This window comes from Mobula hypostoma, chromosome 4 (assembly GCF_963921235.1).
Source record: "Mobula hypostoma chromosome 4, sMobHyp1.1, whole genome shotgun sequence".
NCBI lineage: Eukaryota > Metazoa > Chordata > Chondrichthyes > Myliobatiformes > Myliobatidae > Mobula > Mobula hypostoma.
Genome location: NC_086100.1, coordinates 75,427,792 through 75,441,642, shown reverse-complemented (window position 1 = coordinate 75,441,642; position 13,851 = coordinate 75,427,792). Strand labels below are relative to the sequence as shown.

The window sequence follows — 13,851 nt, the reverse complement described above, 5'->3', positions numbered from 1 at the left end:
CAGAATAGTGAAGTCTTGTTACAGAATATAAATGAAAAATTTCTCCCCTTTTTAAAAATTATAAATTTTATAAATGAGCACACGGTTAAAAATGCAGAAGGCAAAGCTGGTTGTGGAGGATAGAAGCTTTATCTGGTTGATGGTACTCCATCCCATTTGCATTTTTTCTTTACTTCCTATTCTTTCTTTTCCTAGCATCTAAAAGTCAAGGTAAATGTAACCAAATTGCTGGCACTTCAATAAAGTTGTACTTATTTAACTAAAACAGTACAGAATACAAGTTATCTTTAAAATTGCAGAAAATTCTACTTACCAGCAACTTACCTTTGGCCATGTTGGGACAGGTGACTGTTGTTCTAAACATCAGAGTTATTTGCTTTTGATCTACACACCCAAGTATTCTTTTAAAAAAAATACCCCAAGCAAACTTTAGGGGCTTTAAGCTCTTCCAACAGTTCAAAAAACAAAAAGGCCACTAAACTTAGGGTATGCAAAAACTAGCTCAGCTGAGATAGTAGCTGTGAAGACACACCTAAGCTTTTTCCCTAGGGTACTGAAGAATGAAAAATACTTTTATCCATCCTTTCTAGAACACTGAAAGACTACACATACTAGATTCAGTTACAATGCCTGCCATTATCAAATAGAATTTTGGAGAAGACCCACTTGTGTGTATATACCAAAATTAGCATCAGAAAAGAAGTGCAACATGCTACTAAGATGCAGGTAATCAAGAAAAACTACTAAAGATTAATGGAACAATAATTATCCTCTAAAGAGAAGTAACTTGTAACCCATGTGGAAATTGAGAGAGTTAATCTACTCTCCCCATGCACTGATGCACCAGACTAATGATCTTGTGTGCCCTTAATATTTTATATTTTGAGATGAGCCTTACTATCAAGACCACACAAAAAAGTATATAGGGTTCATTAAGGATCTATTTGATATCACAAGGGAAATAAATTGATGTGACTCAACTGAGCCCTCAATTAAGCATATTTATCAAATTGTTAAGAATTCTTAAGTGTTATTCCCTGCTGCTCACAAATTTGGATAATTTACAAAAACAAGTAATTTTCAGAAACAGTAAAGTTGATAGTGGTAATTGACTTTTAAAGAATTTCTATCCTGTTATGCTAGTTCTTTATCAACTACAGTTTGTTTCCCACCGATTCAAAGTACAAATTTGTTGTTCAATTTTGTTCAGATTTGAACAGTCTTGTCAAAGCCCATAAGAAAATTAAATTGATTAGGTATACTATAATACAAATAATTTGCACCTTTTTCCCAATAAAGTATTGCACCTGAATATAGCTAAACCAGAGTAGTATAAAACTAATGCATTTATTCATTACTTTCTCATACATGTTCCGGAAAACGGCATGAATATACCATCATTTAGAAAAGAAATTAAGGATATTTTTTTCTAGGTTCCTCAATGGAATCTGGACCAACTTTTACCACGGATAACAGGAAAACAACAGTGTTAATACAGCTTCACAGCTTTGCAAAAATGTCATGAAATGAATCCACGGACTTCTTGTGGCTACATACCAGAATCTGTTTTCAATGCTCGAACAGCAAGCGTAAAGTTCATGCGAGAGTTAGGATCAACCACCTACTCGATTAATGGAATTTTTGGTCAGCATACAGAAATCACATTACACAAATACAAAAACATAGCTTCGCTATGACATTAATTTACCACGGATGTCAAAAAAATTAAAAAATGTAGGTGCCTTAGGTGCCAAAAAAAGACAAGAAAACTGAAGAAGCATTTTCCACCATTTACTCTCATTATCAAAAATAGTTTCAATTCTTCTTGCAAAACAAAAAAGAAAAAAAAAACAAAATAAAAATACAGACTGGACACAAAACATCACATTATTCCTATGGCTTCAAAACGCTACTTGACCACATTCACAGGAAATGACACCAGCTACACTATAAAAACAAAAAGGTGCCATTCAAACTCTTTCTGTATGTGAAAATTTTCCTGCACATTTACACTATGTGAGTAACCATTGTTGTGCATGCTATGTGCCAAACCATAAGTGAGGCTGAGGAGTAATTTCATATACATCATTACAATGGTGGACAGTGGTACAAGCAGTTCAGCCACATTGACACATGTAATAGAGTTATGAGATATTAATAAATGGTAAAATATTGTTTTGCTTTTAATGAAAGGAACACCAGAGGGAGATGAGCACATGCACTAGCCCTCGTTTTTGAACTGCCTGAGTGAATGTTATTGTACATATTTATTTTAACTTTATGTGAAGTATGCAACAAATTGCACATTAAGTCACAGGTGCCATCTGTTTGGTTACTCAATTGGATTTATATCAATGTAAAACCTGAATTTGCCAGTGTGGTTAAAATGTTTTATGTTTGTTTATTTTGGTCAGGCATGCTGATAATCAACTATTACCTGCAGTACTATCTGTCACTATAAGGTACAGGTGCACTTTGTAAATACAGGATTATTCAGTAAGTGCTATACTACCCAATGGCAGACAAGTAATGCAGAGGCACTGCTGAAATATGCACATTTGGGTTAAATGTTAAATTTTCACCACTTTGCATCCTGTATCATCAAATGGAGATGGTGGCAAATTGCAGCACAAATCCAGCGCATTATCAAATTATTGTACACCTCTAAGTTTGTAAAATGAGTCCTTCACATACCTTAGACAAACACTTGCACAAAACACCTCTGGCTAGATTAGCAAGCATTTGTGCACAACTTAACTAACTCAATAACCTTCATCTGTACATACTGTTGTTAACATGGATCCAATGCTCTCTCCAATTGTAAGCATTTAAGTGCATGTGTACAGTGGGTAGGGGTCTTCCAGCAACCACCATTCATGACAAAAATTACACATTTAGCACTGCATGGTTCTAATAATACAGCAAGCAAACCTGAGGGAAGAAAGCATATATCATGTGTGCCTAAAGTATCATCCCCATTTCTACTTGAAACTAACTACACAGGTGTAATGGGAGTGTTTTGCTTTGTGCAACTGATCCATGCTAATGCAGACACTAGAAAATAATGAGGCATTTTGTTTTAAATATATTCTTGGGTCATCTAATGACATTACCAAAATAAAACAAAACCAATGTTTTTTTTTTGATTTAGAGAACACAAAAATAATCTGCATATAAAAAGTGACATTATATTCTACATGTTTTTGTTAAACTGTTCGTACTGTAGTTCACCATTTTCTTTTTTTAAATTACACCTTAACCTTTTGCGATTATGCACAATGCATAAGCAGCAACAATGAGGTCAAATTTCTCTTGCCAAAGATCATTCAGTATAAACCACTTGCATATTCCCCTTTTCTAGAGGCAAACCTGATGACTTACATTTACTTCAAGTGATCTATACCCAAAGCACTACGGCAAGTTCAACTAAGTTTCTTTTTCCCCAAATATAGAACTATAGCTGCCTTAAAGTTGTAGTCATCCCCATTAACAGGGACATGCCTAAGGTTTACCAGATCGATTCCAATCTAACAGTCATATCGATAGTCAATAGTTTCATCCAGGCTTTTGTCGTCATGTGGACTGGCAGCTAGGAAAGTAGGTATTGGCGACCCAGTTGTCACATTGATGACACTTGCGCTCGTGCTTGCATTCCGCACCGCATTGCTGATGCTGGTTAGACTGATGCCCACTGTAAGCCTGGTCTGTTCCAAGGCCTTCTCTGGCACGGCAAAAGCCTCCAATTTTTTCTCACCATTGGCCATATACGAGTTCTGGCATCCACGACAAATGCAGTCCAAACAGGCCTTGCGATTTGAGTAACAAGGGCAACGTTGCCCACGACAAGTAAGAACACTTGGGTTTTGTGTAGCACGTCCACACTTGCACCCCTTCTTCTCGGGGGGCTTTTTGTATGCTATTTTTGATGGGCTACCAGGCATTATAGCACTGCTATGAACCTTCTCCTTGGTTTTAGATTTGGTTGCTCCCTGCTTTACTTTTGAGTGTGATTTCTTTGTTCCATATTCTGAATGTTTTTTAACATTTTTACTAGTTGCAAGCAAGGATTTGCCCACTTTTAACGTGCCCCCATTTGGCACCGTGACTACAGTTTCGGTGGACATTTTGGTCTCTCGTTTGGCAGGAATAGGAGCAGCTGCCCCTAATGCCGGACCATGTATAATTCTGGAAATAGGTAGGGGCTGAATTTTTTCACTGTCACTCTCTGACCGGGATCGCTTCCGATTCATCCGTACAATTTTGGGCGTTGCTGCTACACAGGGAATACCATGAGGGGGTGCATTGCTAGAAACAAAAATACTGCTTTTAGAAGGCAAGGAGATAGGTTTGGCATCTAAGTGAGGTCCATTGGGTGTAATAGCCTCAGATATCGATTGTGAATAGTTGCTACAAGCATCTAGATCATTTGCAACATTTTCTAAGTCTTGAAATACATGTCCACCAGTAAGTAACAATGGCTTTATGTCCTCACCATAACTGCAAATGTCAACACCCACTACATCAACATTACTACAAGAAACTACTTCGTTGACTGCCTGCAAATTGTCAGAAATGTCCCTATTTTTGAAATCCTCTCCCGTACAGGATGTATTGAGCCTTTCTGAACTTTCAGAAGAAATATTTACAGTAAATTCGCCAACAGAAAGTCCATTGCAACCAGGCAATCCATTGAAACTAGAGCATGTTAATTCAGTATTACTGGAAACCTGCTCACGATCTTGAATATTTTCAATGATTTGTGGTGTTGATGCCATTTCCAGGTCACTGGTGCATTCCGAGGTTGACGGGGTTGGGGAATTTGATAAGTTTAAAGCATTTGCTGAAGCAGCGGTCCCTTGCCTCTCTTCATCCAATGAGAGGCCCTCCTGCAGCAGGTTTAAGATGTCAGGAGCACCATCCATAACTGTAGTGAGGTGCTGTGAAATTGGGGATTCCGCTACATATTCACATAGTTTTTTGTAGCAACGCACCAGAATGCTCAACTGTTTATTTTCCTCAAACTGTTCATAATCTTTGCACCAACTACAAGAAGGCTTCATCATCATTTTTTTGCCTTTACACATTTTGCAGACATAATGCTGGCAAGTGGAGTTTGTAGGAGCAATTGGATCTTTCAGTAGGTTTCCTGCAAAAGAAAATATTATTATTATATAAGTAATGTTCATAAATGTTAAGTACAATTTTAAAGAAGTTTCTGTAAAAAGTATAATAATCTCCTATATTATTTCTCATCTATTTTCTGGGAAATCCTTTCAATTTTACTTTTTAAAAAATTGTTCATGTGTGTAGACTTTGAGAAACAATGTCCTTCTCTTCCATTTCATAGATCTACTTTCCATCAAGGAACAAGGAGAAAAGATACCTTGTAACTTCAACTGAAATGCATTAAAGTATTAAAGTTTGTGGTTGTAAGAAAAATAATATTCTGTTATTCAAGCATTTGTGTTATTTTCTAAATTAGAGACTAGTGTAAACAAAAATTTAAAGACCCTAGAATACCATTTGTTAGTATGTATGACTCCAGTGGAACAGACTGAAGAAAATGTTGCTCAGGTAATTATCTGTAAAATAGAGATTTCTTAAGAATGATTGTACAGCTACCATTACATTGTAAAACTGGATTCCTCCATTTTTGCAATGCCTGTCCTATCCTGCATCTTGCTCCTTTAATTTTTCAGCCATATTCTGCCTTCACTGACTGTGAATCAAGATCTTATTGTTGTTTGATATGACAAGAAGAAAAAAATTGAACTGGAAGCTTGTTGCCACTTTGGTCTCAATAGCACAACTGTTATATAGGTTTTTACTTTCGGAACAGCGTTCTAAGAGAGGAAATTAGTACAAGTTCATGATCAAAACAATATCAAAGTATCAAACAGTTAATCCACATTTCATCTTTCATCAATCACGTGAGAACAGACTAGCCAATTTAAAATGTGGAAGAACAGCAAAGAAAAAGAAAACAGATGGGTTATTTGAATATATTAATAATTCTTTGACAAATAAAACACTTTAAAGTAAACATTTTCCTTTGTTCACTTTAAGAGGACTGTCTTGTGCATTTTTCAGTATCAACTTTAAAAGACACTCTCCCAACAGTTTGTGATTCGACAGGTTCGCGTGGGACCTGGATAGCAACTTGCGGTTGCTGCTCATGAGCGCAGTAGTTATACTTGCCTTGTGTGACTGTATACTTCTCAGTACACTGCCAGCATTGTTGGTGAGGCCTTCCCACAAAGTGGAGTGCTTTCCAAGTGGCAACAGGGCCACATGCAGTGGAACCCAAGATAATGCCAGCAGACTGTCTTGATAATCTTTTGTAAGTACAAGCTATTAGAATACCTTCTCACTGCTTCCAACTGAGACACTTAGAAACAACCAATTTTTAAAAAAAATTTACAAATCAAAAATAAGTTCAGAACACTTGAAAAGTCAGTATGCATTTTAGTGAACTAGATTAATGAATGGGGTCATACTAGATATACCAACTATAGCTGGCACATCACTGAGAGTGGGACCAGATACAAGATATATCCAGCCCTGCAGCTCAGTGAGTTATGGAATGACCCTGTACTTGGTCCAAAGGTAATTTGCCTTTGACCTCTAGCACGTTTTGTAGTTCTGTGCATGTAATGAAATCTGGAAATCCCTGAAGCTTCAATGGTTCTTTAATGAGTTACCAGCTAACCATGAATATGATCTAACCTTGCAGATTTCTTTAACTGTACTCAAAAACAAATCTCAGTAAGAAGAAATATGAATTGGTTGATAAGTATTGCATCCATTAACATTACTATTCCAACTTGGTTGGGACTGGTATTTTATTTGCAATTGTTTCTATTTACACTTAAAATTAACTTCAAATTCGCAAAAAAAATTACACAAATTGTTAAACATACTTGATGTGAAAAATTAAGTCCAAAACCCAGTGACTGCAGTATTATACAAAAAGATGAAAATACTAAATTTGAAAGAAAAATTCTTTTAAAAGCAATTTTCCTCAAGGGACAGAAACGAGCTATTGCTTGTTGGCCTGGTGAGGGCAAGCCAAAACACTCTGGGACTTTCGTATCAGTTGCTTGAGTAAACACACCACAGACGAATTAATCAATGTCTGATCATAGTACAAGGGCTCATATCATGTTAAAAAAGTTATTGTTGCAATTTTAAAGGATAAATTTAGAAGCTAACACAGTGAAACTACTGTAATGGGTTCTTGCTGCTGGACATAGCAGATCAACTTCTAAAAAGACATTTACAAGTTCTTTTCTTGTTTAATAAAAGAACAAAACTGCTTGACATTTGCCTTCTAAAATGAGTAGTTCTATTAAACATATCAGATAAGTCATTTATTTCTTCTTCATCTGATGAAAAGCCAAGGCATTTTAAATAACAGGATACTTCTTTTAATACATATTAAAAAGGAAAATGCATGGCAAAATAGCATTTTACACTGCAGTAGTCTACAATAAAATCCTACAGGGTATGAAATATATTTTCAAGGAAATCTTTCCAGGGTTTTTTTTATGCCATGGACCTCTATCATTAACCAAGGGTTCCATGGACCTCTGGTCTAGACCATTTCCTTAATGATGTAAAGCCACATAATGCTCATCTTTTAACCTCATCTAATATCACTATCCACTCATCAATGAACACCTTCCAAAAACTATCAGAACGTACCTTGCAATAAAATTAAATGCGCACTATAAACAACTTTACTCACACCTGATAATATTCCACTATTACACAGTGAAAAGATCGCCATTGAGTCTGAAGTACAATTCTTTATTAAACAAGAAAAGAACTTGTAACTTACACTCGAAGTGCTTTCATCTATGATTTGCCCTTCCACTCAGGTCAGAGATAAAATGTAATAATGTCAATTCCCTGGGTATTCCTACCTACCTGGATTCCTTATTGAAAGAAATCTGAAAACGAACAGTGCAGAAAATAGGTTCTGCGCAAGTTAAATACAATATACATTTTCTTTAAAAAATATACTACACCTAACAATTGTTGAACATTTAAATTTTCAGCTGTCAGTTAAATTTGACAGAATAATCACCCAACTGTGGACTAACGAAATTTGCATCCATAGATGGTGCCCAACCTGCTGAATTCCTCCAGCATTATGTATGTATTACTCAAAAATTTACTTTACTCTGACCCACTCAGATTTTAAAAAAATCACACATTAGAAAAGCAGTAAGACCTTGTGTTGAGTTATGAGCAATGAGACTCAGTGAAGATATATTTGCATTAGAGTTGTAGCATGGCTCATCAGAATGTTATTGGTCTTAAAAGCTCGAAACACACTTAAAATTAAAGACGCAAACAACAGGAATTCTGCAGATGCTGGAAATTCAAGCAACACACATCGAAGGGTCTCGGTCTGAAACGTCAACTGTACCTCTTCCTAGAGATGCTGCCTGGCCTGCTGCATTCACCGGTAACTTTGATGTGTGTTGCTTAAAATTAAAGATTTAAGATTCACATTTATTATCAAAGAATGTATAAATTATATAACCTTGAGATTGTATGCTTACAGGTAGCCACAAAGCAAGAAACCGGAAAGAACCCAATTAACAAATAAAAATTAAAGACCAATACAATGTGCAAAGTACAAGTTATTTTACATTTCCTCAATTCCAGAAAGTTTAATGGAGATCCAGTATTCATCCCATAAATTAAGAGTACATGCACAGAATGATTTTAAACAAGAAATCCAGAACACAAGCTCTACTCTTAATATTAGCATTTTGATAAAGCATCATTGACCTGAAATATAAAGTCTGCTTCTTTCTCCAAAGATGCTGATAAGTATATAAACTCAATCCCCTCCATAAATTCTGTTTGACCTGCTGAGTTCTTACAGCTTTCTCTGTGTATGTTGGTCAAGTATTTAAACTTTTTTATTTTACTTAAAATTTACTTTAAGTGATGCAAAGTAAGCATCAGGTCATGTAAAAGTTTCAATTTCAATTAAGCTCAATCTAATCCACTGGTAAATCTTACAGGACTGTTTAACCAATGTATTATGGCAATTGTAACCAAATCAATACTAGTCATTATTAAATCAAAGGTTTATTTAACGTCTTAGGTTCTGCTCTAGACTCTATACCAAATGCACCTGAAGTTTTCTTTGATTAGAAAAATCAAAAACATATCAAATTCTTAAACTTGTATCAAAAACTCACATTTATTTAGATAACACTAAATCTGTTTATGATATCCAACAACTAAAGTGCGTATGAAAATTATTGGGCAAATCAGAACGATTTGTCATAGGCTATTTAACTCTCATCTGAATACTAAGTCTTTGAAAAATCTATCCAATTAGAATACTGGAAAATGTAATAAGCTTGTTTTTTTAACAAAATACTGACATGACAGCAGAGTGTAAATCTGGATACATTTTCCCTTTTGATTTTGTCTCAGTGCATACACATTTTCCAGATTATCCCTGCTATTTTCTGTAATGCATACTAAATGATCTGACTCTTGGCACTCTGCCCAGAGCTCAGCACCCAAACAATGAGGCAGAATCACAAACCATATCAAGAAACAACCAACTGCCCATCTTTTACAAAACTACTTTTTCAACAGAAAAGGTGGGAATACTCTCCCAGAATTATATTTAAAAAATGGAATTTCCAACTTTTACACTTTCTCATCCTGAACAAGATATCATACCAAGGAGATGAAGTTTCTCAACCCAACTTAATGTTAAAGAAAACAAGCATCCCCCCCCTCCACCGAAATAAACTGCTAAAATGCAAAGGATTCTGCTTTGCAATATGAACTTCTTTCTTTTAGAGCACCATCTCTTCATCTCATTCTTCAATTCAGAAATCTAGCTCATTTCTGCATAATTCATCCTTAAATCTAGGGAAGCTACCTCTTGATAGGAAGGGAAATTAAATATTTCAAATGGGAAAGGCTCTCTCTCCTGCGCCTTTAAAAAGATGACTACCTTTCAATCAAACTTTACCCGAGAATTGGACACAGCAGCCTGAACTTTTCAAAATCTACTTGCATTCCACCAACAACTGATCTTGATAATGCCATGAATTCAGGAAGTTATGGTCAAAGAATTGCAATACATGTTGTTGTATGAAGTGTTATGTCAGATACTGTAATATATACAAGCCAGGTGATTAGCGGTAAAGCCACTCTTTACCAGAGTAAATTTAAAAGGGGAAAGTAAATGATTAAAATAGATAATATTGGCTTTATTCAAGATCGTAACATATACCAGAAGTATGCAAAACTATTTACATAGAAACACAGGAAACATACCTGAACTCAGAAACACAATAACATTTAACGCCTGAGCAAGTTCAGTCAATGAGACTTCACCCAATACACTGGCCCCTTGCTCCAAGCACAACTACTTATATTAAAAAAGATTTTCTTTAATGCCATTTATATTCCCCAATCTGAGTTTCATTATTTTGATAAGTTATCTCTAACACACATACACACACCTGGACATCCATTCACCTTTGCCATTTATCTATACTATGGTTTATGTATTACAATAACAATTTCTCCGGTGAAACAAATACCTAGGCTTCTGTTTTCCAGGTCTAGAAAACAATTTAAATGCTGGGAAGTATTTATAATAAATACGCATATACAGTAATTAAAAACATTTCACTATTGGAAATGTTAATGCAAATATTCCACAGAGAAATCAACCTTACAGGCAACTTCATCACATTAAAATATGCTGAAATATTTACAAGACAAAAGCCATAATGCAAGATATCTATGCCAAAAAGAATTCAAAACAGCCATTGGTATAAGGGTTTTATTTATTTTTAAAGGATATCCTGCCTTGACATTAAAAAAATAATGCAGTAGAGGTCGCCATATAAGACCCAATCAGTTTGGAATAACCATTCAGCAAATTGTTTTAGTTAAAAAAAATCAGAGAAACAGCTAATGACAATCAGAGATAAAAGGCAGAAAATGTTGAAAATACTCAACATGTTTGGCTGCAATCTGTGGACAGAGAAACATGAATAACTCATGAATCTGAGAAATTAACTTTGAACTTCTGCATAGATGCAGCTTGTTTTGCCGATTTCCAGCAAGGGCAGTAGTGCAGGTTTTTTTTTAACCATTTAGTGAGACTGCAAAGGTTCAGATGAACAGCAAAAGTACCCACAAAACCACCTTGTAAAGAGGAGTGAAAATGTTTTAAGCACAAGACCTGAGACAGTACGCCTTGATGGAAACAAAATCATGGGAAAAGAACAGTGAAAGACGGAGAGATCTCAATACAAAAGGATTTCACGGAAAATAGCATATGTACGTGTAAAATAAATGTTGAAGGACGATCACGTTATGTTCAATCTATTCAAATATGAGTAAACACACCGTCTTGAGAGGTTGCTGTTTAACAACCATTCGTAAAGTATCTAAAACCATTCCACGCAATGTCATTCAGACCTTATACAGCGGTAGTTAGTACTGTATACTCTTCAGAATATATCAAAATTATAATGGACAGTGTCTGAACCTTACTGCAATCGAGTTCCTCACAAGGTAAACTTGCTTCATTGCAGGCCGAAGTTTCATGAGAAACACGTGTGCGTGTTTACTTTTAGGAAGAATGCACCAGCGACCGGGGATTGTGAGACAACTAAAAGGAATCTGCAACTTTCTGCAAGTTAGCTCACAGAATGTAGTGAATTACAATTTCTATATCTTTAAACTGGTTATAAAAATAACTTCCTCTCGCCGACGCAATGGGCCAAGGGTTTAAAATCAATTTATGCAACAATAGTTGGTCAATGCAAAAGGGAGAAAAGCAATATTATGCTCATCGTTCACTCATTAATCTCCAAAAAATGCAGCACCACTTTTTAAAAAAAAGTTGAGTAAATGAACTACAATGACCTATAAGGAAACTGTTACACTGCGATGAAACCATTCCCTTCTCCAAACACGTGGCGACTTTTGTTTTCAAACCACAGAACGGCAAAGCGCAAACCTACAACCTTATTTCTCCAGATCTCAAATTGCAAAGAAAAGTACAAAGAAAGTGCAAAATAAATTGGGCGTTCGGCGAAAAAAGGACATTCAAGTAATGTTATCTTTGTACTTACAGGCTTGTAGGAAAATTACAAATTGTGTTTGTGATCGATACTATAAAAAGCAGAGACCTGTTGCAACGAAAAACAATCAATCAGTACAGTCATTGCTTACGCCGTACTGAAGCCTTGCAATAAAAACGATTTCGTATGGTAAAGCTGTGGGTGAAAAGCTCCACAGTTTTGACAACACTACAGGCCTTGACTGCAAATTCAGAAAGCACATTGCACAATACTGCAATTAATAAATACAACCCACATGTTATTCTCAATATAATCAAATCATTTAAATTGCTTCACTGTAATAATAGCTAAAACCAGAGACTTCGACAATTAAATCACACAAGGCTGGTCTGGTAGTACAGGCCTCTGCTGCAGTGCAAAATTAATCTTACCCAACTCGGGAAGGAAAAACTGTTTACCCTAAACATTAGTATCCAATTGAACAACAACTTTGCTCTAACTGTTGCTCGCAAAGATTGCTCGACCAGATTTTTACAAAGCATACTGATTCTAGTTTTACTTCATAGCATTGTAAACGGTGATCGATCTTAACCGCACTGGAAAGGATACATGAGCGCAAGCGAAAGGCGGGGGAAGGGGCGACTACGCCACTTGCACTTGATCAAAAGCAAAACAAACACACGCACACATTTACAACTGAACTTGCACCATCCGCATCGGCAAGGTATTAAAGAACCAAATTCTGACGGACTTCTGATGGCAAACACAACAGGCCTCTGGTGCAATGCACAACCCTTTCCTTGAAGTGTTCACATGCACTGAAAATAGAGAAGGGAGAAAAACAGGCTTAAAATAACAGAAAAGCGCGTAGCTGCTTATATAATTGTACAGAATGTTTCGGTTCCCCGTTTCTGAAATAAGAAATTAAAAAAAGGCCTTCATCGTTTCAATTTTCTGGCCTGGTTTTTCTTTTGCATCGTTGAGCACTCACCGCAGACACAGCAGGAGAGGGACTGGCGTAGGTAAGGCAGCAGTTTGTAGATCTCGGGGAAGGAGCCGGGTTCCTGCGGCTCGCACTGCATGATGTAGCGGCAGGTCGACACGTACAGGCTGGTGGCGTTCACCGGATTCATGGCGGCGTCGGAGCGGCCCGGGAGGCCGCTGTGCTGCTGCTGCTGCTCCTGTTGCTGCTGCCGCCGCCGCCGAGCGCGTTTCCGATCGTTTTTTCTCCGACGCCCAGTTTCCGCGGCGTTGCCAATGTCCATTTAACAGAGCGAGGTGTGAGCGGCGCTACCGCTGCCGCGACCTAGTCTCCGGTAGATCGGCTCCTCGCCCACAGCCATAACAACACGGCGGCGGTGCTGCGCTGGAGCCGACTAACCGTGAGCTGCGTCTCCATCCGAGCCGCGCCGACTCGGGGCTCCGCGTCCCTCTCGCGATCCGGTTGGCTCGAGCGCGGGGGGCCTTTGGCGCGCGCCTCTCGCCATTCGCGAGAACTCGCCTCCGCTCAGCCCCCGGCTTCCCTCTCCCTCCTTCCCAGCGACGGCGAGGGCAGCCTGCTTCTCTCCGAGGGAGGGAAAAGAGGGGGAAGGGAGAGAGAGAGAGTGAAGGGGAGTGGAGGGTGGGGTAGGGGGGAAAAGGAATGAGCGTGCCAACCACACACAGCTCAGTCCTTCGCAACCCGCCCCGACATTGCCACCATTACCCTCGCTGCGACGGCTATACGACTCTCCTTGCCTCGCGGGCTGCCCGCTGACGGTTA

The 13,851-nt window shown here is 37.5% G+C and overlaps 1 protein-coding gene across 1 annotated transcript; it reads right to left on the bottom strand.

Moving 5' to 3' along the window:
- Positions 1 to 1,324: 1,324 nt before the first annotated feature.
- LOC134345411 (E3 ubiquitin-protein ligase MSL2-like) lies at positions 1,325 to 13,357 on the bottom strand. Its single transcript, XM_063046033.1, has 2 exons — positions 13,081 to 13,357; positions 1,325 to 5,146 (listed from the first exon to the last, which is right to left on the bottom strand). The coding sequence occupies exons 1-2, from the start codon at positions 13,352 to 13,354 to the stop codon at positions 3,528 to 3,530; spliced, it is 1,893 nt and encodes a 630-aa protein (XP_062902103.1). The 5' UTR covers positions 13,355 to 13,357; the 3' UTR covers positions 1,325 to 3,527.
- Positions 13,358 to 13,851: the final 494 nt, after the last annotated feature.